The sequence below is a fragment of the Panthera uncia genome, chromosome E1, assembly GCF_023721935.1.
Source record: "Panthera uncia isolate 11264 chromosome E1, Puncia_PCG_1.0, whole genome shotgun sequence".
Lineage (NCBI taxonomy): Eukaryota > Metazoa > Chordata > Mammalia > Carnivora > Felidae > Panthera > Panthera uncia.
The window spans coordinates 43,674,198-43,701,300 of record NC_064814.1 but is presented as its reverse complement, the minus strand read 5'-3'; the positions used below and the strand labels follow the sequence as shown (position 1 = coordinate 43,701,300).

The 27,103-nt window shown below is 44.4% G+C and overlaps 1 protein-coding gene across 1 annotated transcript in view; it reads right to left on the bottom strand.

Annotated features, from left to right (window-relative positions):
* VPS53 (VPS53 subunit of GARP complex) overlaps positions 1-27,103 on the bottom strand; it is a 136,060-nt gene that overhangs the window by 10,645 nt on the left and 98,312 nt on the right. The window contains exons 16-19 of the mRNA XM_049636716.1: positions 25,037-25,119; positions 24,010-24,088; positions 10,614-10,762; positions 6,168-6,237 (exon numbers count right to left, since the gene is read on the bottom strand). Coding sequence (XP_049492673.1) covers positions 6,168-6,237; positions 10,614-10,762; positions 24,010-24,088; positions 25,037-25,119 — 381 coding nt within the window. The remainder of the gene's footprint in view (positions 1-6,167; positions 6,238-10,613; positions 10,763-24,009; positions 24,089-25,036; positions 25,120-27,103) is intronic.

Here is a 27,103-nt window from a genome sequence, read left to right as displayed (position 1 = left end):
TAAGGAATCTTTGCCTAACTCAAAGTCATAAAGATATTTTCTTATATCTTCCAGAAGCTTTATTGTCTTATCACTTTCAGAGCTTTAATCTACCTGGAATTGATTTTTTAAAAGCTGAGATACAATTCGTATATAGTAATATTCGCCTTTTAAAAGTACAATTCAGTGTTTTTAGTTAAGTATATTCACAAGGTTGTGCAACCGTCACCACTATGTAGTTCCAGAACATCTCACCCCCCCCCCCCCCCGTGGTAAGAGGTAAAAAACCCCTTGCCCCTTTGCAGTCACACCCCTTTCTCTCCTCCCCACCTCTAGCCCTCACCAACCATGAATCTACTTTCTGTCTTTTAGATTTGCCCATTCTGGATATTTCATGTAAACGGAATCATACAGTACAAGGCCTTTTGTATCTGGCTTCTTTCACTTAGCATGTTTCCAAGGTTCATCGGTGTTACAGCAAGAGTGAGTACTTTATTCCTATTTATGGCTGAATAACATTCCCTTGTGAGATTATACCACATTTTGTTCATCCACTCATCAGCTGGCACACGTCTGAGTTGTTTCTACCTTTTGGCTACTATGAATAATGCTGCCATAAACATCTGTGCACAAGTTTTTGCGTGAACGTACTTTTTCTATTCTTTTGGTTTTATATCTAAGAGTGAAAATGCTGGGTCATATGGTGACTCTATGTTCAACTTTTTGAGAAACTGCCAAAGTTTCCCAGTTTCCCAACAATGGCTTCAGCATTTTATATTCTGACCGGCAGTGTAGGAGAGTTCCAATTTCTCCATGTCCTTGCTGGAATGGATTTTTTTGTATATGGTGTGTGGTAAAGGTCAAGATTAATTTTCTTCCCCATATGGGTATCCAATTACTCAGCACTGTTTATCAAGAAGACCATCCCCCCCCAGCTGAATTACAGTGCCACCTCGTCATAAATCAAGTGTCTCTATGTGTGTGTGTTTATTTCTGAACTAGATTCTGTTCTGCTGGCCTATCTGTCTCTGTTGCCTGTACCACACAGCTCTACTAAAAGAAGTCCTGATAGCCTGAGATTTAAGTCTTCCAACTCTGTTCTTTTTTAAAAATAGTATTTTAGGTATTCTTGGTCTTTTGCATTTCTACCTAACTTTAAAACTTTTTTAAATATTTATTTTTGAGAGAGAGAGAGAGGGACAGAGTGCAAGTGGGAGAGGGGCAGAGAGAGAGGGAGACACAGAATCCAAAGCAGGCTCAGGCTCTGAGCTGTCGGCACAGAGCCTGATGGGGGGCTCGAACCCACGAACCGTGAGATCATGACCTGTGCTGAAGCCGGATGCTTAACCAACTGAGCTACCCAGGTACCCCTCTATCTAACTTTTAGATCAACTTATCAATTTATACCCACACTCCCACCTACCCCCAACTCAACCCAACTCAACCCAACCCTTGCTGGGATTTACTGTATCTAAGGATTAGTCTTGGAAGAACTGACATTAAAAAAAAATTTTGTTTTTAATTAATCTATTTTGAGGGAGCACGTGCACATGTAGGAGTAGGGGAAGGGCAGAGAGAGAGGGGGAGAGGGAATCCTAAGCTGGCTCCATGCTGACGTGTGGCTCGATGCCACCGAACTGTGAGATTGTGACCTGAGCCGGAATTAAGAGTCAGATGCTCAACTGACTGAGCCACCCAGGGGCCCCTCCACTTGTTTTTCTGTTTTTTTTTTTAAAAGAATGCTTACAAATGCCCTGCCACTTTTAGGAGATTAACTGAGAACTGTGCCCAAGAATAACCGTCCTATTTTCTCATTTTTCCAACCGCCATTATGCTTACCCGATTCTCTTTTCCCCTTTCCTTGGTGTTTGGGCTTAAGAAAAAAATCTAAAACTCGCTTTAAATATTTTTTCCAGATGGTTTTGAATTATGTGCATTTTTAACAAGTTCAATATGGTCAAAGTACAGTGTATGTACATATGATGGAATATTATCCAGCCTTAAGGAAAGAAATTTTGAAACATGGCTAAACCCTGAAGGCACGCTAAGTGAAATAAGCCAGACACCCAAGGCCAGACTTGGTACGACTCCACTTCCAGGAGGTACCTAAAGCATCATATTCACAGAGACAGGAAGTAGAGCGGAGGGAATGAGAAGTTACTGTTCAACGGGAGGGGAGTCTCAGGTCAGGAAGATGAAAAGGTCTGGAGGTGGATGGTGGATGGCTGCACAGCACCATGAATGCACTTAATTCTACTGTACACTTAGAAATGCTTAAAACGGCACATTTTATGTTGTGTATGTTTTACCACAATACAAACTAAGTCAATGTGGTATCATAAAGATAAAGAAAATAGCTTCACAGGCAATCTATTGCTCAAAATATTTCAGACTCCACAATACGATAAATCTAGAAGGGCCATGTGAGGGTCTGATTCAGTGCTCGTATTTACACATGAGGAAACTGAGCCCAGAGCAGGGAAGCAACCACTCGTGACCACAGGGGCCATTAAGAGCACAGGAAGGATTGGACCCCAAGTCTCAGGGTCCTTTTTACCACACCACATTGTGATGCTTCCTCTATGGTAATTTTGGGCAAATGGATTCCATTTCCATCTACCGTGCGCTCAGTCACAGCTACTATTGCTGCAGGACTCATTAATGACCCTGCAAATCCCATAAGATTCTCTGAAAAATCACAAACTAGCACGAAGCATTACAAATATCGGTATGGTTCAGTTCCACGTGCCCTTGCAATTGCTCAAGAGGGCTCTGGGGCCCAAAGATAAATAATTCGCTTCGTGGAGTAATCAGGAAGAGAATAAAGAGCAGGAAAACGTCCGCTTTCCTACTTTCAGCACAAGTATTGAAGGCTATCTAAATTTAGGATCTAGTACCTTTGTGGCAAAGCAGAGGCAGCTGAGATTAGGCTGAATCTTAGCTTTCAATTCTACAGCTTTTGTTAAAGCTTGGATTACAGCCGATACAGGACCCGAGTCAGAATCTGTTTCAGTCTTTGTTAACTACCTGATTCCTATGGTTCTGCTGCCTGAGTAATCCCGCCTCCAGCTGCTTGGGTTTCTAAGCCCAGGTACTCAGGGCAAGCATGGACCCGGCCAAACCTGAATTTCATGTGGGACTCCATCAAGGCTCACACTGCCCTGCAGTTCCTACCCATGCCCTATCCCAGGCTGGGCTCTCTTAATCACCCACTCCTATTTGCCTTGTAAATAAAGGAAAATTCCAGCTTCACAGATGGTTTTCTCATCCACATCTCAAAGCAGAAGTTAATACTGGCCAAACTGATATTTTTCTGAAGATATGGGCTTTGAGTCTCAGCTGATTATTTTAACATTCGTTTAAAGAAGAGAAAATCTGAGGAACATAGATATGATATTGGATTTAGGTGACAGTATGAAAATATCATGGTTATTAGACACTAAGTCAGCGAGCACGGCCTGGGCAAAGCTGCAAACTCATGAAAACGTGTTTCTAACCAGTCAACTTTATGTCCCAGTGGCTTCTTCAAGTGTAGACACAGAAAGATAGTACCTCAGAACTCTATTTAAAGCTTCTCTCAGACACACAGATCAGTGCTCCACAACCTCTCTGAATATACACAACAGTGAGGTGAACAGAATGAATCCCCAGTAAACACGTGCCAGTGACGCTGGAGATGTGCTGGGGCATTATTCCACTGTTTCCAATGGAGAGAATCAGTCCTACGCTTATGACATTCAGGAGTCAAGAATTTCAAAACACCAAAACTCTATCGTCAGATACAGTCCACCAGTCTCTGTCTGAATCCATGCAACCTCCCAGGAAGCTTTCTGAGACAATACTTTTGACTGACTTTTGAAGCTGGTCAGCCAGATAGCCTGCGGCAAGTATCAACTAGATGTCACTGTGAGGGGAGGTGGGCATTGAAAGCAGAAATGAGCCATGGCCTTGGTCTGAGAATGCTTAAATTAGTAAGAGCTGGCATCTGCTGAGGACTCACCATGGGCCACACGTTGCGCCAAACACTTTCTGTGCACTGTCTTGTTAATCGTCACAACTATCCTGTAAGGTGGTACCATGATTATCCCCATTTTATAGATGGAGAAACTAAAGTGCTGGGGGGGTTTGTCTAAGGACAAAGGGTTGCTATGTTGCAGAGATAGGATTCAGCTTCGGACCTCCATGATTTCGGAACCCAAGGTCTCAATGCTCACATCATAGTGCTTCTTTTCATAACCTAGGAAGGCCATCCACTTACAAAGAGTATAAACGTAACTGGGTGTTCTTTCAAATATAAAAAATAAGAGGGGAGCCCCTGGGTGGCTCAGTTGGTTAAGTGTTCGACTTCGGCTCACGTCATGATCTTGCGGCTTGTGAGTTCGAGCCCCGCATCAGGCTCTGTGCTGACAGCTCAGAGCCTGGAGCCTGCTTTGGATTCTGTGTCTCCTTCCCACTCTGCCCCTCCCCTGCTTGTGCTCAGTCTCTCCCTCTTTCTCAAAAATTAACATTAAAATAAATAAATAAAAAGTAACAAATTGGTTAAATGTTGCTACACAGAGGTCTAGAAAGGATTTACTTTAATGAATACATGAGAATTATTTATCAGTACATGAATAGTCTGTATCTAAATAGGTGTTTTTCAAGAACTGCGTGCTGAATATTACTGTGTGTGTGTTTTTTTTAATGTTTATTTTTGAGAGAGTGAGAGAGACAAAGCATGAGTGGGGTAGGGGAGAGAGAGAGGGAGACACAGAATCTGAAGCAGGTTCCAGGCTCTGAGCTGTCTGCACAGAGCCCAATATGGGGCTCGAACCTATGAACCTTGAGATCGTGACCTGAGCCGAAGTCGGACACTTAACCAACTGAGCCACCCAGGCGCCCCCTATTGTTTTTGTTTTTAAAGCAGCTTAAACTGTTCTCCAAATTCAAGCTGCTCAAATTTCTGACAGTCTGAATAGGTGCTAGCTGAAAAGAAGTGACTCTGCTGTAGCATATAAGTCAACTCATGAGTGCTGAGGTGACACAATCTGTGAAGAGATGTCTTGAAGCAAAGGACTGAAGTGAACATAGGGGGTGAATCAAGGAAGCCTTCCTGGGTGAGGTGAACGGTTTCTCAGCACCAAGAAGATAAGCCTTTCTTTTCTTTCTTTCTTTTTTTTTTTTTAAACATTTATTCATTTTTGAGAGACAGCGCAAGTTGGGGAGGGGCAGGGAGAAGGGGACAGAGGATCTGAAGCAGGCTCCAGGCTCTGAGCTGACAGCAGCAAGCCCGAGGTGGGGTTCAAACCCACAAACCTTGAGATTGTGACCTGAGTTGAAGTCTGGTGCTCAACCGACTCAGCCACCCAGGCACCCCAAGATAAGCCTTTCTTTGCTTGCTACTCTTAAGTGGCTTCTGCCCAGCCACTGTGGGATCTAAAATAATCAGTCTCTCTGCTTCCTCTGCTTGGACCCTTTTCTCCTAGTCCTCTCAAGCCCCAGGTCTCAGAGAAGACTTCTCTGAGCATCCAGTCTGGAGCCATTACTCCCAGGATGCCTGCGTGGCTCAGGCATGTTAAGCGTCTGACTCTTTGATTTCGGTTCATGATCTCAGGGTTCATGAGTTTGAACCCCACGTCAGGCTCTGTGCTAATGGTGTGGAGCCTGCTTGGGATTCTCTGTCTCCCTCTCTCTCTGCCTCTCCCCTGCTCTCTCTCTCTCTCTCTCTCAAAATAAATAAATAAATAAACGTTAAAAGAAAAAAAAAAAGTCATTAGTCCCTCATGCCCCTAAGAGAATTCCTTCACAGAACATAGTTTTATACCCTTTAGCTTACTTAAGTTAAAATTATCTTCTACTTTATTTGTTAACTCATATATTAATCTGTCTCTTCTTACTGGAATGTGAGCACCATGAAGGAGAGATCTTTTCTGCCTTATTCACTGTGGTATACCTACACCTAGCACAATGCCTGGTACTTAGTAGGTGCTCAACAAAAATGTTTTACACTTGATCTTAGCCAAAAGGCCGAGAAGCGATCAACAAAAATGTTTTAAATGAGTGGATGCATTAAGCTGCCAGGTCTTCCTTTTGCCCCCAAACAGGGGAAATCAGCAATTTTATTTCTCCAGAATAAATCCCTACTAGAAAGATGTGTTTGATCTATGACAAAAGCCATAAGGAAAAGGCCCTATACCAATTCATCTCACCTGTTCTGCTCCCACCATGCTAATTGGCTTGCACTTGAAGAGGTGAGTGATGAACTTGGGAATGAAGGAGCTGTGGATTAAAAAAGAAAAAAAAAGGGACAAATTAGGCTTCATTCTCTCTTTGGTAAAGGACTGTAGAAATTTGTTTTTGTTTTGTTTTTTTTTTTTTCAACGTTTTTTTGTTTTTTTTATTTATTTTTGGGACAGAGAGAGACAGAGCATGAACGGGGGAGGGGCAGAGAGAGAGGGAGACACAGAATCAGAAACAGGCTCCAGGCTCCGAGCCATCAGCCCAGAGCCCGACGCGGGGCTCGAACTCACGGACCGCGAGATCGTGACCTGGCTGAAGTCGGACGCTTAACCGACTGCGCCACCCAGGCGCCCCTGTTTTGTTTTTTTAAAGTATGCTCCATGGCCAGCATGGAGCCCAACTTGGGGCTTGAACTCACGACCCCGGGATCAAGACCTGCGCTGAGGTCAAGAGTCGGATGCTTAACCGACTAAGTCACCCAGGTGCCCCAGAAACTTTTTTTTTTTAAGGCCTCACTTCCTTCTATACAAAAACTGAGAAGTTGAAGTAGATGCTACTGTGGCCTCCCAGCATCCATTGTCTTCTTTTTCTTTCCAGCCAAAGCCCCCGTTTTACTCAGGTCTTGAGATGATGGGGAAAAGCTGATCGCTCCTAAACTGCAGAGGTGAGTTCTGATTAGCCTCAGCCAATCAGAGCATGGCATGCCCTTGTTGACTGCTGTTGGTCCTGAGATGGGGGACACACTCCAAGCTGGACAATCGGACTGGAGGAAAGGACTTCACTGCATGGCCCGGGCAAGAGTTTCTCTCCTTCTTCAGGGTATTCTTGTGTTTGAATAAAACATCTAGAGCTGCCATTTTACCACCATTCTAAGGATGAAGCCAGCCCCAAGGAAAGCAGGGGCATAAGGAACGTGGGTCCTTAATGACATTGCCGAACCACTGAAGCAACCATCTTTGGATGTGTCCTACCTCTGATCTCCTGGTTGCAAGAAATACAAAGTTCACCTTATGCTTAAGTGAGTTTAAGTCAGGCTTCTATTACTAGCAGCTGAAAATCACCCTAACAGACATGATAGTGACATGGTTATAGGGTGTTAAATGCAAAGATAGGAAGGAATTGCTAACGGAGTAACTGTCAGAACAAGGGAAAAAATACATGATCTCTGAAAAATTTACTGGGGACTGAAGGGCAACTGGTTTGGGGAAAGGGAGAAGTAATTTTTATAGATCATGAGGCCTTTTTTAGAATAAACTGCAGGGCCTGAGTAGGGAAAGCTGAGTTGTACTGGTGCGGAATGGAAGGTGTGGGAACTAGAAATGCCTATAATCAAGGGCAGATGCAGACTGGACTGACCAGCGGAACACAGGGCCCGCGAAGGAACGATAATAAAACAGGATGTGGAGGTCAAGAGAAAGGCTGGCTAGCACCCTCATCGCCTACTCTTCAAAAGCTGCTCTCAGGCCCATGACTCCACCCTCCTGGGTCTCTCTACGCCATCTCCTGTACCTTGGTGCCCACTCTAATGTCTAATACCCGACGAAGTACCGGCCGTCTCACCGGAACAGCACTGGCACCTCAATTCCAGCACGGCCAGGACTCAGCCCCACCCTGGAACCCAGGCTCAGTGGACCTGATCTCGTTACCCAGTCACCTGAGCCAGAAACCAGGAGCGACCCGAGCCGGCGCCCTCAGCCTTCCATCCCAATGTCCAATCAGTTCCCAGCCCTTCCCCGGCGCTCCCTCGCCCAGACTCCTGACACTACTGCTCTTCCTCTTCCCACCTGAGCTCTTTCAACTGTTTCCTAACCGGGCTCCCTGCCTTCGGTCTCATCTTTGGTAACCATCGGCTGTCAAAGGGATTTCTTTCAGATGCCATATGCTCAAGCCCCTTCCCTGATTCAAATTCTTGAAATGGCTGCAGACGACACCTTCCATGACTGTCCTGATTCTCTGTCCTAGCCTCTCATGCTAAGCTGTGGCCCCCTAGGCTTGATCCTGCAGGCTACTTACTGCCTCTGTGACTGCTTACACGGCTCCCTGTGCCCAGAATGCCCTTCCCTACGGCCTTGTGGGTCAGTACCCACACAGCTCTTGCACCCTGCTCCAGGACCTCTCTCCTTATGAAGCCTCTCCTCAGTCACCTCCGCCATCTTCTACACAGAGTTCACAGACCTCTAGCCTAGCAGAAACTTCCTCACGATGCTATTTGCTCACATGTTTATTTCCCTCCACTAGACTGTACGGCAAATGAAAACAGGGACCACGTCTATTAAGCCAAAGCACTTAATTCTATGTCTGGGACAGAGCAGGTGCTCAAATGACTGCATGTTAAATAAATAATAAGTAATAACAAATTAAAATGGTAGCAGCTACCACTTTTTGAATGTCAGCTTGGTACCGGCACGGAAGTTTACACAAGACCTCTCATTTTATCCTCTCAACCACTATTAAGAGATTTGTTTTACGATCCCCATTATTGAATGGAAGAGAATCAGCTTAGTGGATGAGGGAAGTTGCTTGTGATTGTGATGTCAAAACAGGAAAGACTGCTATTGCTTCAGAAACCAAATGGAGGCAAAAGGAAACACGTATGGCTTGCATCGATGCAATAAGAGAGGAAGTTAAAGGGAAAGAAACCTAAACTCTAGAGATCTGATCCAGGGGGAGGTCTGCTGACCAGGAGGGAGAACAGGGGCCATGCAGAAGGGATTCTTCAGTGCTCTACATCAGAGCCAGGCCAAACAAAAAACATGACATTGAATTCATGACTAATCACAATGGTACAGTTTATTACCTAAGTTACTTCTCTCCAGAGGGCTTCGGTTGTACGCTTGAATTGGCTCTGTGTGCTAGTCTACAAGGGTGGGGTGGGGAAAATTTAGGGACCAGAGACATGTCATAGTGGGGAGAGGTGCCGGCAATGTGATGGGTAACTGCCCAAGGCTGCTCCAGCCCCAAGGGGCAGTGGCGGCCATTGCTTTTGATGGGGAAGGATCTTCTCACAGCGCCATCTCTGAGGTTTCTAGTCTTTGGCTGGGATTTACAAGGATGAGAGGGTACCATGGATTAAATCAGAAGACCACTTTTCCTATCAGAGGTTAAACTTCCAGATATGAGAGATGGGCATCGTCTTCCTAGCTCATCCAATAGAAGCTTAGCAATAAAATCAAAGGGCTCTGACAGAACGTGAGGCTGATACCGGGACTAGCTAAGTAAATGACTCCTTGTTCTCTTTAACATTAGTTCAGACCCCTGTGCAACCATACTGGAGATTTTGGGCCACAGTGAAATTGTACAGAGACTGTTTCTACCAAGGGTACAGGGAGTGTCACAGCATGATTTATCAGCAATGTTTTTAACACACACCGATGAGCACTCAGAGGGTGTAGGGAATGTCAACTCCCGGTTCGTCCACCATATTGCAAACGTTAATGCCTCCCCAGGGAGTCCACCCGATCCTTTCTTGACAAACTGGAAACGAAGCTCATGCCACAAGCTCTCCATAACCGTTGTTCCTTCGGGTTTATTTGTGAGGGAGAGAGAGAAGGCCTTAATTGAATACAAGCCGGGAGAGATCTGGGGAGGACAGAAACTTGGAGCCCTAAACCCCCCTTTGGGACTTGGATGAGGACAACTTAAATACAGTAGCTGGGAACAGGCTGACCTTCTCGAAGCTCTTCCTGGCGGCGTGTGCCAAGATGCGTGTTGGCTGGCTGGTCGGAGGAGGCACTGACCCTCTCCGTTGCCTCGTCTCGGGGGAAACAGTGCTACAGCCAGATGCTGACTGGCAAAGGCCCAAACCGTATCCCCACTTCCAAACGTCAAGCCAGAAATGGCCACACACAAGGACGTAGCAGAAAGACAAGCAGTGCAGTGTTCACTACATGTCCTTTGGCAGTGGGGCTCCCTGACTTGCTCTTCCCAATTTCTAGTACCTTCCCCGGACTCCAGGAGGTCCAGCAGCAGATCAATTCTGGCAGCCCCAGCAATAAGTACTATGGGGAAGGAGGAAGAGAAGGCTTCAAAGAAGTAGAACTGATGGTCCCTACCCTAAAAATAGTTTAGAATCTAGTTGGAGACAAAATATATAACTGAAATCAGTGAAAAATAATTTTAATTATCCGAACCTGTGGGGAGGCAGGGGCACTGTTACGTCCACCTAATTCAAAACAGTTTCCCCAGCTCATCTGAGTTTGTCTTCATGTGGTTGGTGACTGTCCTGCTGTTACTGTTGTCTATGACTTTGAGTAGTGGACTTCGTTTTATTATCCTTCTTTGGAGCACGAAAAAATGTTTGTTTACAGGCACCAGAATGAATTCCAGCTGGATGGCGGGACACCTGGCTGGTGAGCATGCTGGCGGTAAGTGTGGCACTCAGAATAACCCAGTGATGGGAATGTTCCAGGACTTACTTTGCAAATTTAATGCAGAACTGAGTGAAGTATTTCCGGGTGGAGGCCAGGTTGTCGCGGATGATAGGGACATTCTGCTTAATGTGAAGGATGACAGAGGTGACGTAAGGGCTCTGGTCACCAACGTGCTCCACATTCTGCCACTGCATCTGCAAACAGAGATAAGGGAGGACAAGTCTTTAGATCCTTCGCGGGAGGACAGTCTTCCGCGTCGCTGGGGAAGGGCAGGTGGAGTGACAGTGAGGCAAGAGCTTGCGACCACAGCTGCCATTTTATTTTGGGCAGTTTGTCTTACTTCGTCTGTAGTGGCTGATGGTGAATAAAAGCAAGCAGACCCACCTCATCCTTATCCGTGAGATGTGACTCAGGTACCCTTTTCTACACTGTCCCCCTCATGCTTCAAATAGCCTTCCCTGCCCCTCTAAGTGGCCAACTTGTAATGGAACCCTCGCCAGGCAGGTGAACCGGACTGCACCGCTGTCCGCTGTCGCACCGGGAAAGGACTGTGGGAGAACAGGGGAGGCACATCCATTTCTGAGCAGGTTGGTAGCTTGGGAGATCGGAGGGGTGGTTGGGCTAAGTGAAATGAAACGTGGACGAGAGTTACTTAGGCCTTTCTCTCAAGTCAACGGTAAGGAGGTGAGGATTTTGAAAAAAGGGAGCTAGAAATGCCGGGACGTGTGAGACGTGCCTCAAAATAATCTAGGATTAGGAGGAGCAGATGAAACATCGGTGAAGCTGGGTGATGGGTCCATGAGGTTTGTGGTACTGTTTTCTCTACTTTTGTACATAACTGAACTCTTCCATAGCAAAACATTCAAACCTTACTCCTAAAACCTTCGAGATTATGTTGGGGTTTCAGTCCAGGGAAAGGAAAGATGTCTGGCAAGTACGAGGGGGCAGATGAGAGGGTAGGACAGCGGCATGTGGAACAGGGCAGGAAGGAAGCACCCGGGGTAGTGTGAATGGCAGGCGGGGGGCACACCAGCATCACTGAGAGGACCTGAGTGGTCCCTGGGCAGGCCATGGACACAAATGAGGTACCTGACTGGCTCAAGCTGTAACCACCTGAGGAGAATCAGGAGACATGCTCCGGAAAGACAGGGCAAGAAGAGCGCCGTGGAGCCTCTCCCCGCTTGGATGCGTACAGGAGAAGAGAGGCAGTGTGGGCTCCCAGCCTGCCCCGAAGCTGGCAGCAAATGGGCACTTTAATCCTGAAAAGAGCAGGAATGTGCTGGAGGAGTTCTGCTGAGTCAGCCTCTCAGAATGGAGCTGGGCTATTAAAAAGATCCTAAGCCAAACACAAACCATATAATATGTTCATAGAAGGAGGGCGGTAGTTCTGAGGCCTTGATGTCTCTGGCAAGAGAACTAGTGTTTTTATAGAGCTCTTGGGGAAAGGAAAAATTCAATACTGAGGGAACTTGTTTAAAAGAATCATATTGTACATGGATGGCTCCCCAGCTCCTGGGAAGCTATAATGACTCCATGTTTTGTTCTAATGTTTCTTCAAATCAGCAGATATTTAATAAAAAAAGTTTTTTTTAATGTTTATTCATTTTGGAGAGACAGAGCGTGAGTGGGGGAGGGGGGAGGGAGAGAGAGAGAGAGAAAGAGAGAGAGGGAGGGAGACACAGAATCCAAAGCAGGCTCCAGGCTCTGAGCTGCCAGCACAGAGCCCGATGCGGGGCTCGAACTCACAGACCGTGAGATCATGACCTGAGCCGAAGTCGGACGCTTAACCGACTGAGCCACCCAGGTGCCCCCAAATCAGCAGATATTTATATTTTAAAAGCTTTACGTATGTGTAAGCATATAAAAAAGCAGGAAGGAACTTCTGTCTTCATTTTACACCTAAGAAAACCAAGGCCCAGCAACATTAAGTCTTATGCAAGGTTTCACAACAAAGTGCCAGATAGAAAAAAGTCTCTAATTTTTTACTGGGGAAAATTAGAAACAAACCATGGAGGAACAGTAGAAGGCTCTAATATGAACCGACTTTATATTCTAATGCTTTGGCTATGTGTCATGTTTTCCTCCATTATCTTTTTATCTTATTCAAAAGGCTTCTTTTCCCATGTGATTTTAGAGATTTGACCCATCTGAACAAAAAGCATCTCAGGAGATCTTAAATGAGCTCATGGGGTGAGGCCAAAATTGACAGATGCTGTTAATGTCTGCACCTCACCTTCTTTTCCCCAGCTGGCAGCACCACGTGGAGCCCAAGGCCCTGTGTAAACACAGCAACCCAGGAAGAGGGCTCGATGCCCCTTCCTCCACCGGCCACCAAGCTCTTGCACTGTAATGACTACTGTTGTCCAGGTTGGCAACATTTTACATTTCAGCATCTCACAAAGTTGATAAGTAATTATCTACACATCACAGTTCTCCATTAACAGAAGACAACCATAAAGGGAGGTGGTGACGTGCCCTGTCATTGATTACAAAGCAGCTCTGAAGCAAGACAAAGCGTGGGACGCTGGACTTCAAGTTCTCACTGGTGAGCTAAACCCTCTTACTGGCCATGTCAGTACACATCCACATTTGGAATATATGTGAAAAGATCAGGTTTGGTTTAATAGTCAGTTATGACTCCACTCGTCAAGTTAAAAGTATTAGCAAAAGTCAAGTAGATTTGGGATTTTAAATTTAAGTCAGCTTAATGACATAAGAAAACTATGTATGTATGTATGTATGTATGTATGTATGTATGTATGAGAGAGAGAGAGAGAGAGAGAGAGAGAGAATCCCAAGCAGGCTCTGCACTGATTGAGTGGCTTGATCTCATGAACTGCAAGATCATGACCTGAGCTGATATCAAGAGTCAGTCGCTTAACTGACTGAGCCATCCAGGTGCCCCATGTCAGAAAACAATTTAAAGTACTGGAGAACAATGAAAGTTGACACTGGCTTTACTATTAAAAAAAATCTGCAAAATGTAATTAGCAGTGATTCTGTCCAGTCACTGCCTTAGATGGTTGATGCTTGCCCATCCCAGACAACTTAGGGTTTAAGTTGTAACCGGAATGACCCAAGACGCTGACATTAGGACCCATCGTATGCAGGTTGCTTTGCCTGGCACTTTGTATACATTATCTCATTTACTATTCACACATGAGCTCATCTGGTGATGAGGAAAGTCAAAAGCTCAACGAGGTTAGGTAACTTGCCCAAAGTCACACAGCTGGTAAATAACACAGTGGAGACAACCCAAGTCTGTCTAAAGCCCAAGCACTATGACACCAGGCTGTTTCCAAAATGATTGTTTAAAAAAAAAAAAAAAAAAAGTAACAAAAGCAATTCCTGGGCCTTAATGCAAGCCAAGCCCCGTTTCTCAGGGAGAAGCTAATGAAATATACAGTGATCAAGCAAAGTTCTCTGTCAAAAAAGGAAACAAAAATTAGCCTGCACTGGAAGAACAAACATCATGAAAAACCATCAGTAGAAATAAGATTCCGACTTTTCCAGGTAAACTTTGCATTTGACATTTAAAATTTACCCCTTCAGGGGTGCCTGACTGCTTCAGTTGGAGGAGCATGTGACTCCTGATCCAATGGTTGTGAGTTCGAGCCCCCCCCCCCCCCGTGTTGGGTGTAGAGGTTACTTAAAAATAAAATCTTAAAAGAAAGAATTTACCCCTCCCTACTTAAAGTTTTCCTCTTGTGCTTTTAGTGTAGGTGGGGTTGCATAATACTGCTACTATATAAACAAGAAGAAAAACAGTTTGCAAAAGAAGCTGTAACTAAGATACAGGATTGACAGAAGCAGCACCCAAGGAAATGATCACACTTAGCTACAGAAGAGGCTACAGGGGCAGGGGCACAACCACGGTTTCTGCCACCCAAGGAAGGAGTGTGTGACTGATGCTAATGCTTCACAGGAAGGCTGGGGAGAATAACTGCTTCCTAGAGAAGGCCCACTGTAGCAGAGAATTCTGACCAATCCACCAGTCAGAGAGCAAAGCTCCATAAGTAGCTTACTTTGGAGCTTTTCTCTATTGCTATATGAAGCTTGGAAAGAGGCCTCCTGAGAAACTGATTTTCCTCAAGTTCAAATTCCCACCTATTCATTTTGATCATGGAACTAGAGAGATACAGAACATAGACTGAGGCATGCGGATTCTGGGGACATTTCAGGCAATCGGAGTGTAGCATTATGGTGTAGGCTGCTGGGCCACTGGCCCCAAGCACTGGCCTTTGCCCAGGTACACACACATACTCTAAAGCTTGTCTGGGCTACTTTTACTCCTACAACAAGCACCTGCGACACTTACAGGTAACTTGTGTGTGCATAACACTGGACCAGCACTGTGTGGGGAATAAAAAGGGAGAAGGAACATTTTTTGAGCACCTACTATGTACCGGGCATCATGTGATTGACATTTTCACATGAACTTCCTGCTTACAATAATACAGTAGGGGAGGTATTATTACTCCTGCTTTATAGATAAGACAGGCTTGAGGACAGGGATTTGCCTAATGAAGCTTGAGGACAGGGATTTGCCTAATGAAACATAACTGAGAAGTTAACAGAGCTGAGATCTAGAAATCGGTTTGTCTGACTCTGAAATCCATGTTCTTTCCATTTTACCATGCTGCTTTCCAAAAAAGTGTTACCACCCTAAACGAACTTGAAATTAGCGGAAGGAATTGGAGCGAGCAAAATCTCTGTATGAGGCTGCACGAATGCAGGTGATGTGGCAGAGGTGATGGCGGTACAGAGGAAGAGGACACATGCGCCTTGACTCCGACAGGAAAACCAACAAGACCCAGAACAGAAAGTGGAGTAACAAAGGCTTTCGGAAGATAAATATATATTTTTCCTACTTACTGCTAGGCCAATGGGAAGGTGAATTTGTACAACCTTTTCTTAAATACAATTTGAAAGTATCTACCCAAAGTCTTAGCATTTTACATAGCTTTTGATCTCTGCAATTCCCTTTAAGGCAATTAATCTGAGGCTAATAATTACAAATGTTTAGAAGGCACACACATGCACACACACGTGCATTTATGAGGTTGTCCGTCACCAGACTGTTTTTAAACGTGAATAATTGGAAAGAATGATCAAAATTGAGTTGATGACATACATTTTAAGGGCAGGACTCCACTGGAATACTTAAAGTGAGGAAATGTGGAGTCTGCCAGTCCTGTGCAAGCTGCTAAGTGTGTGACCTGGGTAAGTTACCTAACCTACCTAACCTCTCCGAACCTTGGTTTTCTTGGCTATACAAATTGGGGTGATAATATCTGTAATCCATACAGTTGTTGAAAGATAACACGTTAAGTGCTCTTAACATAGTGCCTGTCAGGTATTAATTCCATGGTAAATGTTAACTGTTGCTACGGTTTTAACAATAAATACTCTGTCCTATGGAATACTATGCAATCACTAAAAATACAGTAGCTCTGGATCAAACAACACAGAAAACTACTAAAACCTGCTAAATGAGAAAAAAAGTTATGAAGCTGTATATAAAGTATAAACTTCTATTTAAACACTATATGCATAAAAAGAAAGACTGACATAAATCTATTGGCTAGAATATGAGTGACTTGGGGGCGCCTGGGTGGCTCAGTCGGTTAAGCGTCCGACATCAGCTCAGGTCATGATCTCGTGGTTCGTGGGTTCGAGCCCCGCATCAGGCTCTGTGCTGACAGCTCAGAGCCTGGAGCCTGCTTCGGATTCTGTGTCTCCCTCTCTCTCTGCCCCTCCCCTGCTCATGCTCTGTCTCTGTCTCAAAAATAAACATTAAAAAAAAAATTTTAAAAGAATACGAGTGACTTAAATTTTCTTCTTTTTAAAAAATCTGTATTTTTTATACAATTGTTTACAATAAAGGTGATTTGCTTTGGTCATAATGAAAAAAGAAATCTTTCTTTTTTTAAATTTTTTTAAACGTTTATTTATTTTTGAGACAGGGAGAGACAGAGCATGAACGGGGGAGGGTCAGAGAGAGAGGGAGACACAGAATCTGAAACAGGCTCCAGGCTCTGAGCTGTCAGCACAGACCCTGACGCGGGGCTCGAACTCACGGACCGTGAGATCATGACCTGAGCCGAAGTCGGATGCTTAACCGACTGAACCACCCAGGCGCCCCAAGAAATCTTTTATAAAAAAGAAAGATGTGCTTCAATTGTTAAGTGGAAGGTGAACTTCAGGATTTCTTATGATGGAGTTCTGGGGGCCTCCTGTAATAGATCTACATTTCAATGACAGAGGAAAATGAGAACAGATTTGAGGACTGTTCTAGCTATTTCAAAATGTCTTTGGGGGATAGTAATGCAGCCTCCTAGATTAGCACACGTTCAGTCTTGAAACCTAATAGAAATTACATGCCAGACTGTAAGGAAATTTAATTTGTTCAGTTTCTTCTTTCTGTTTTTTTCTAAAACTACTATTAATGGGCAAAAACTAAGTGTGCTTGCTTTTGGACCGAGAGTTAGATTCTTTCAACCAAGTGATGTGAGTAGCCCCAGGAAAAAGGACACCTTGAGGAGGGTACCATGGGACCAATGGTCTCTTTTTAAGGAAGCCATAGAATTTTTAAAGATCCTACTTGTAAAGCCTAATTACAATGGCTAATTGCTAAAGATTTATAGAATTCACATTCAAACAATGTATTTCTCCTAAAGCACTTCAAACAATTACCTTTTCAAAAACTGGGGAGACTTGGTTTTATTTCTGGCTTCACCGTTACAAGGCTACGTGGCTTTGGGCGTATTATGAAAAGGAAAACACACACACCAGAAAGACAATTCCTTCCTTTTCAGTGAGAAATATGCGAACCAGAGAACGCCTGGGTTGGCTGCTCAGCCCATTTTCGTCCCCAGGAGGAAAGTCACAGTGTCAGATCGAGAAAAGCTGAAGACAGACATCCAACAGGGTCCCTGTGAATGCCTGAAGACTCGCGGTCAGGTAGGCATGACGATTTTCGTGAGCCCAGCAGTCCCGGGCACACACTGACTTAGGGCCCTTCTAGTTTCAGGCAAGTTACTGAAGCTAATTTGGCTTCAGTTTCCACGTTTGCTCATTCTGTATGTATGGTGTAGTATAATCCAGCTGAGAGACAGACCTGAATTTGAATCCTGGCTCTCCTACATGCTAGCTAAGAGATCTGGGACAAGGGACTTTAACTTCTTTGAGTTTCAGTTCCCTTATCTGTGAAAGAGAGGTACCTTATACATTTATTGTCAGAATTAAATGAGATACTGCATTTGGGTGCTGATTCCCGGTAAAGTGCTCCATGTAAATAACCACTTACTATTATCTCATAGAGCTCATCTAAGAAAATAATGCAACACAGGAGGGAAAAATGGTCTGAAATTTTGATATAACTTATCCACATTACTGTAATCTCAAAATTATCGTTTCAGAGAGACCACTAAACTCTTACCATATTTTACTTCCTTCACACAGGCCTGGCCTGTTTTAGGCTGTTCCTGTGTATTTTCTACCAAACTTTGCCACTCTGTGTTTTCTTCTCCTTTTCTAGCAGCAGGGCTCTTGCCCACGCTTAGGGGGCGAACAGCTAGATGTGGGCATTTCCTATTTCCGACCTCCCTTCAACCAGCTCCCGGATGCTACTTGTTGGAAGTTAGGAGCCCTGCTATTGAGTACTATCAAGGAGCATCATACCTTCAACAGCACTTGCATGCGCCGAAAGGTTTCAGGGTCTCTGATCCTGCCATTTCCTAAAGAGACACTCTATGTCTACCAGCTCTGTCCAGCTAAATCCGTTCAGTAGGGTTATCTGTGACTCACTTTGTCACCATTCTTTGGTCAAATGGGTGTCTACAAACTTTAGTTCTTTCTTCTTCTTGCCCTCTTTACCGTCAAAGGCATTTAGGGAATACTACTGTTAAGCTATGCCGTGGAGATCCAAAAGTGAGCAAGACACAGCTCTCAAGTTGTTCAAAGCTTAACAGGGGAGACAGATATAAAAAGAATTGTATAACAGAGTAGAGAGATGGTCTAGGTACTGTGGTGCTTCACAGAGAAGGACACTGCGGGGAAGACAAAAACGGTGACATTGCAAGAGATCAAAATAGTCAAAACAATCTCGAAAAAGAATAAACTTGGAGGATTCACACTTTCCGATTTTAAAGCTTGCTACAAAGCTGCAATAATTGGGGCATATGGGTGGCTTAGTTGGTTAAGCGTCCGACTTCGGCTCAGGTCATGATCTCACAGTTCATAAGTTCAAGCCCCACATCGGACTCTGTGCTGACAATGCGGAGCCTGCTTGGGATTTTGTCTCTCTCTCTCTCTCTCTCTCTCAAATAAGTAAACATTAAAAAAAAAAACCTAAAAAAACAAAAACAAGAACAAAGCTGCAATAATCAAAACAGTGTGGTACTGGCATAAAGACAGACATAATGGATCTATGGAATATAACTGAAAGTCCAGAAATAAACCTGTACATCTGTGGTCAACTGATTCTTAACAAGAGTGTCAAGACCATCCAATGGGTAACGAAAAGTCTTTTCAACAAATGGTACCGGGTAGCTATATATCTACATGCAAAGGAACAAAAGCTGAATCCTTACCTTACACCATATACAAAAATTAACTCAAAATGGATTGAGGGCTCAAATGGAAAGAGCTGAAGCTACAAAAAACTTGGAAGAAAATACAGGTGTAAATCTTTGTAATTCTGGATTAGGCAATGGTGTCTTGGCTAGAACACCAAAAGCACAAGTACCAAAGGAAAAAATATAAAACCTGAACTTCAACAAAATTAAAAATTTTAGTGTTTCAAAGTACATAATCAAGAAACTGAGGGGCGCCTGGGTGGCTTAGTCGGTTAAACGTCTGACCTCAGTTCAGGTCATGGTCTCGCAGTCCGTGAGTTCGAGGCCTGTGTCAGGCTCTGTGCTGACAGCTTGGAGCCTGGAGCCTGCCTCGGATTCTGTGTCTCCCTCTCTCTCAGCCCCTCCCCTGCTCACACTCTGTCTCTGTCTTTCTCTCTCAAAAATAAATAAATGTTACAAATAAATAAATAAATAAATACAATAAAGAAAGTGAAAAGACAACCCACAGAAAAGGAGAAAATATTTGCAAATCATATATCTGATAAGGAGTATAGTTATCCAGACTATAAAAAGAAGTTTACAATTCAACAATAAAAAGACAACCCAGTTTAAAAATGGATGAAGGACTTGAACTGACATTTCTTCAAAAGAGATATACAGATGCTCAACATCTTAGTCATCGGAGAAATGCAGATACAAACTGAAACCACAATGAGATAGAATGGCTATGTTAAAAATAAAGCATTGGTAAAGATACAGGCATTTTAGAACTCCTGACTGTTGCTGGTGGGAACGTAAAACGGTGCAGCTACTTGTGGAACACAGTTCGGCAGTTTCTCAAAATGTTAAGCACGGAGCTACCACATGATACAGCAGTTCCACTCCTAGGTATATATTCAAGAACTGAAAACATATCTATACAAAAGCTTGTATGTGAATATTCATAGTATTACTCATAGAAGTTACAAAGTGGACACAACCTGGGGTGCCCGGGCGGCTCAGTCGGTTGAGCGTCCAACTCTTGATTTTGGCTCAGGTCATGATCTTGTGGTTCGTGAGATTGAGCCCAAGTTGGGCTCAGTGCTAACGGCATGGAGACTGCTTGAGATTCTTTCTCTCTGCCCCTCCCCCATTCTTGTGCTCTCTCTCTCAAAATAAATAAATAAAACTTAAAAAAAAAAGCGCAAACAACCCAAATGTCTATCAACTGATGAATGGATAAACAAAATGTGGTCTAACTGCACAATGGAATAGTATTCAGCCATAAAAAGGAAGCCTGATACATGCTACCACATAGAGTAACACTGAAAACATTAGGCTATGTGAAGAAAGCCAGTCACAAATGGCCACATGTTGTATGATTCCATTTATGTGAAATGTCCAGATCGGGCAAATACAAAGACATAAAGTAGATTAGTGGCTGCCAGGGAAATAAGAAGTGACTGCTAATGAGTAGGAGGTTTCTTTTTTTGGCGTGATGAAGATATTCTGGAGTCAGTGGCGGTGGTTGCACAGTCTTGGGAACATGCTAAGACCTACTGAATTATACATTTTTAAAATTTATTTTGTGATGTTTACTTATTTTTGAGAGAGAGACAGAGCACAAGTGGGAATGGGGCAGAGAGAGAGAGAGGGAAACACAGAATCAGAAGCAAGCTCCAGGTTCTGAGCCGTCAGCACAGAGTCCAATGTGGGCTTGAACTCATGAACCGTGAGATCATGACCTGAGCCGAAGTTGGATGCTCAAGTGACTGAGCCACCCAGGCGCCCCTGAATTATACATGTTAAAAGGGTGAATTCTGTGGTATGCGAATTATACCATAATTTTTAAAAAGGGGACAGACATTGGAACTAGATCTTAAAGGGTGCGCTCGTTGGGCAGGCAATAATGGGAAGGGAATTCTAGGCAGAAAGAACAGAATGAGAAATGCATGGAAGCTGCCCCATCCCCAAAAAGTAATGCATCCAGGGGAGCAGGAGTGGCTGAGTGGCTGGGAGGCTGGAGTACAGGTATATGCACGGGGGTGGCAGAATGAACAAGGCAGCGAAGGGACAAATAATGGAAGCTCTACCTGCTACCCAGGGGTGCCTTCGACAAAAATGACGTGTCTTCCCAGCTGAATAACAGAATTAAATTGCTTGGCTCCACCCATTTTGTCAAGCCTTCTTTCACCAACGCAGAATCCTCTAACTCCACTCCACTTTGGCAAGCCCAACACTCGTTTTCTCACTATTTATAAAATCCATTTCTTTACAGCATCAATTCTTCGAACTTTTCTCCCCACCAGGATAGACACCCCTTGAGGGCAGCCAATTTCCTGTTTCCGATCTTGACTACGGAAGCATGAGTACAGAGTGCTCTGTGAAACTCCAAAGATGGGTAACGAGATTGGCAGTTTTGACAAAGTTCAGAGCTTTTCCTAACTTTATAAATCTTTACTCATATTGTCACCCTGTTTGGAACGCCCTCTTCATCGCAAATTCGTTCCAAATTTCACCATCTCTTGTGGTCTGTTTCAAATGCCACTTCCTTAGGAAGGCTTTCTTTGTTTCCCCACCTGATGTGAACAGAGAGATGAACTCTCTCCTCTTTTAAAGAGGGCACATTTTGTACTTCTCTCACATACTGATTTCCTCATACCTTTTTTGCTGTTACCTGGGCATTCCTCTCATCTCATACATCCCTTATCCCGCACATTGTGGAATCTAAGCACCTTGGGATAAGGTCCATGTCTTTCCCGGCCTTGTAACTCCCAGCGCCGTGCTAGATAGAGTCTGAATTGAACTGTCCAACTAGCACCAAAAAAGGTGGAATCAGAGACAGAAATAAGCATGATCACAAAATAGAAGTTTGAAAAAAAATCCTGGAAGAAACTACACAAAACAGGATGGCAGGCACAAATAACAAAGAGTGTATGTTGAATCAATTTGTGACCACTCGGCTTGTTTGTATCTGGTCATTTTCATCACATGGATCTCATTTCCCTAGAACTCCAGAAGGCTCAGACAAAGACCAATGGCTTCCCAGCTGCTGCGCTCCCTAGTCTGTGGTTTTCCTATGATATAAACAAAAGATTCTGGAGGTATGGTCTCTGTTAATATTTGCTGGTGTGGGTCTGGAGAGAAATGGGTGGTGGTCCGGGGCGGTGGGTGGGGGGAAGTTTGAGGGAAATCCACTAATGAACTGACAGTTCATATAAGCAACACCTGGAGTGTGAAACCCCCCTACAACTGTTATTTTACTGGGGGAAAAAAATCCCCTCTTCCTTTGTTAAACGTAAAAATTCTTCCCCCAGCTGCATTCCAATCTAAAGTGTGTGGCAGTTCAGGGGAGATGGCAGCTGGAACAGATCAGATGCAGGGTACGGTGCATGTTCACCAGCAACTAGGGGATAATCAGAGCCCAAAGATGAATCTTCAGAGCCATATTCCTTTAAGAAAATGGGTTAGCCTCAATTTGCCTGCTCATGTTCTGCTCATAAACACCGAGAATACTGGAAATATACACGCACATCTGACTGGTGGAAAGCATCAGCTTTTTGAATAGAAACTTTGTGACATCAGCTATTCAGGACTCCCCACTCAGCTTCCTAAAACCCTGCAGCTTAAGTTTTGGTTTTCGTCCTACTTTTGTTAAATATTTACAATCTACTACAAACCCAAATTCAGACCAAATGTGTGCTTACACAACCTTGTGACACGGCCACTCCTCCCGACAAGAGCACCAACATCTACGGGCGCCAGGCCAGTCATTCTCATGTTCCGTCCTGACAACCCTGGGAGGCACAGAGCCGCATTTCACATACTTGAGTTCATTTGGGCCCAGAGAGGTTAAGTCATTTGCTCAATGGCCCCAGAGAAAAAAATGAGAAGAGTTAGGTCCCTCTGACTCTGAGGCCAGTGTTTTTTCCACTGTACTCTACTACTGGCCAGAAGGCTCCAGAGAAGTTCTTTCTTCAGAGTTTAAGAATGCTACAAGAGTTTGATAACTCGAGAACAGGCACTGGCAAACATTTTCTGTAAAGGGCCAGACAGGAAGTATTTTAGGCTTTTTGAGCTGTATAGTCTCATTACTTATTTACTAATTCATTACTTGCTTCTGCCACTGTAACACAAAAGCACCCACAGATAATATATACGTGAATGGGCATGGCTGTGTTCCCATAAAACTTTATTTACAAAAATAGGCAATGGGTAAGATTTAGACTATAGGCTGTAGTTTGCTGACCCCTGCTCTAGAAATTCTAGAGTGGACGGCATCATGTTATTTGGGTTAAAAATCAACAAAGAACTGCCCGTTTACAACTTAACTAATCAACAAACAAGAGACTCTTCTAGATCCTATATGTCCAGGCACTTCAGGAATTTACATCCTTTTAGGAAGAAAAGACACAGACAAGTAAAAGGCAAATGGTAACATGAGGCAGCACATGCTAAAGGAGGGAACTGAGGGCCCAGGGCTGACTGATGGGCCACCATGACATTAGAAAACCAATGTCCACAACCTGACCAAATAATCCTGTACTGATACCAGAGCTGAGAAAGAGCCAGAAGTTCCTGCCATAAGCGCTAACAAAACCACCCATTCTGCTGAGACCACACGAACGTTTTCAGCATGTATCAGATGCTAAACAAAGACATCTCCTTTGGACTTACCAAACACACCTGCTCCCTGTCTCGTTCTCAGAGAACAAGCAACTGACCTAAAGTACAAGATAAACTGATTTCCTAGAGGACTTCCATCCTCCTCCCTGCTGATACCTGAAGCAGTGAAGAACCTCAAGGAGCTACGGGCAAGGGCTGGCAGGAACCACCGGGGGTCCCTGTTGGAGGGCTAGAAGAGGCACTTCCCCAAACCTTACCTTGCTCATGGCAGTGAGGGCAGGGTCGCAGGCAGCATCGAGATCTTGAACCAACAACTGGATGCTGCTAGAGATGACACTGCAAGTCAAACACATCACTGTGGTCATGACTTTAAAAGACTAACTTTCTCAATTACCAACACGGCCCCTGCCAAATCTTTTAGGGACTTGTCTCAAAGTTAGATTCATCATTTCTTCAGAAGAACTCGAGCTTGATTTCAAAAGGGAACGGATGACAAGGAGGAGCCTTGCAGCCCTTCATTCTTGCTCCATGTCCTGGCCTCTATTTGGGTGTGTGCCCACTGAGTCAGATCACAAAATTCCATGGCTAGTCCCCCTGATCACTCCATCCAGAATCCCTCTTCACTTCTTACTTCAAAAGCACCTATTTGCCCCAAATGTTTAAATCAGAACTTGAAAAAAAAAAAAGTTGAGAAAAGGAGAGGAAATAACTTAGGAGGAGAATCTTGACTTTTCCTCGGTAAGTGCTTGATGTGCAGGCTGAAGCTTGGCCTGCCCTGGTCTTATTTACTGACCACAACAAATGAACTGCAGGCCGTACTGGCAAAAGGACTACTTTGAGAAGGCTTTCCAGTTTGAACCTCTTGGACAGACACCCTCCACCCCACCCCTACCCCCACCTAAGTCAAGATGCTCACATTTCCTGTTGGAAGACACTGCAGATAGGGCTGCCCTTTGTGGATTTGGGGTAGGCGGGGGGCAGACAGGAGGCCCTGGACTTGACCTTCCTACAAGGATGGCCAAGGGAGGACTTCTCTTTTTGTTATTGTCAGTAGTGCAACAGTAAAGGCCCCGTATGCTAAAAATGACTGCTCGTGAGAAGGCAGCGTGGGAGGCACCAACTTCTAATGCTTTTTCTTAGTGGCTACTGGAGAATCATCCTGATTCAACAGGAGGCCCGGGGGACCTCTGAAGTTCTGTAGTGACCTAAGGCCGACAGCCTGAGACATTCTGCTTTGTGAGGGGTAAAGGGCAGGCCTTAAGCAAATATGTGCAAGGTACGTACGTGCTGAACGTATCCATTTCTCCGGTCAGATTGATTCGTTCAGTCAGACTCACATCAACTTTTTCTTTGAGTTTTTCTTCTAGCTATTAACAGTAAGAGAGAAAAACATGCTTAACGATTATCCAAAGGAGTGCTATAAATAAGAATACTTAACATGTACCGAGTTTGATGATTCAGTACAATTCCAGGCACTTTTCATGTACTGACTCATTTAATCCTCACAACCCGAGGAGGAAGATTCTATTATTATCTCCATTTTACAGAAGAGAAAGTGGAGGTGTGACCTCCCCAAGACAGTACGTGGTAGGGCCACGAGTCAAACTTCGTCTAGAACCTGTGCCCTTTAGCACTGGGCTGCACTCGTTTCTTATGACACACTGACAATTCACTTCATTAATTTTAAAAAGACCCCCGTTTTTAGGCTCCTCCCTGCTCCATGAACTGCAGGCTTGCTCACCAGCACTGGAAGCCTCTGGTGGTTAAGTGGCAGTAAACTCAGTGAAAGTATTCACTGAGAGCACTGCTATGGGCCACCCACTATGCGAAGGTGCTGGGGATACGCAGGTAAACAACAAAAAAAGCACAGGCTGCCCCCATCAGCCTACAGCCAAACACTGGCCATGCTCCCAACCGCCTCAAAGAAGAAGACAACTGACCGGGAATTGTAAACATCTCCAAGCATCCTGGGAACTGACTCATCTAGCGCTCCCAAAGCTATTGAGTACACAAACTCTAATAATGAATGTTTGGTCTTAAACTTAAAAATGCTCTTAGGGGTGTGTACGTTAGTGTAACTTTCCGGGATGCAATTTATTTAAAAAGCAGAGATTTAAATACACACACTCTTTAAAACCGCAATTTCACACCTAGAGATATATTTCAATGAATAACGAGAACGATATACAGAGATATGCGAGTATTCTTTGCAGCGTTCGTTAATTCAACCAAAATTTACAGAAAACCTGCTTTGTGCCAGGCTCTGTAACAGAGTGAGTTACTCAGTGAACAAAACAGGTAAGATCCTCTTTTCTTTTCTTTTTTTTTTTTTAATGTTTACTTATATTAGAGAGAGACAGAGCGCGAGCAGGGGAAGGACAGAGAGGGAGGGAGGCACAGAATCTGAAGCGGGCTCCAGGCTCTGAGCTGTCAGCATAGAGCCTGACACAGGGCTCAAACTCACGAACCGGGAAATCATGACCTGAGCCGCTGGACACGTAACTGACTGAGCCACCCAGGCACCCCAAGATCCTCTTTTCTTAAAGCATACACTCTGGTGGTCTTGCTTATGTTAGTGACAAGCTGGAAATAGTTCACATGTTTATAAGGGGCCAGTGGAGCAAATGACAGCGCAGGCTTACGATGCTTAAACTCTTCAGCGGCCTTTTTCTGTTACGCTGAAAATACAATCTAAACTTTCTAACCGTGATTTGGGTCCTCTCTGGCTCTCCGGCCCACTTCTGGCCTTCCCCCTTGCCTGCTTGGCCTCACTTACTCTGAAGGCTTAAGGTTCTGGAACGCACCCAGTCTCTCCCCCTCAGGGCCTTTACACTTCACACTTTCCGCTTCCTCTCCCTGAAACAGCCTTGCTCACCCCTCCTAACCAGGCTCCTTGCTTCGCCACCCCCACCTCCCAACCCTTCCTCACTCCTTCCCTGGCAGTCCTCCTCCCAACCCTTGGTGTCGGCTTCAATACCAGCTCCCCTCAGAGAGGCCTTCCTTGAGCAGCTACTTGAGTAAGCAACTCCCTAACCAGCACTCACCACAAGACTGAAGTTACATCGTGGCTTATTATTATCATCTTGGTTTCTCCGTTAGTTCTAAGTCCGCTGACGGTAAGAAACCATCTACTTTGTTCACTTCTGTTAATTAACACCAAATACTATGCTTGGTACATAGTAAAGCCTTCATAAAGATCTCTTTGGATGAGTGAAAGCAACACCCTATGCAGGCGTTAAGTGTAAAAGGGTTACAATTAATGAGCCAATAGTGAGACATTATTGGCATTGTTTCCCAAGTTTTATTTTTGAATTCTTCACTACTTAGATCTTTTTTTTTTTTTAAGTTTAT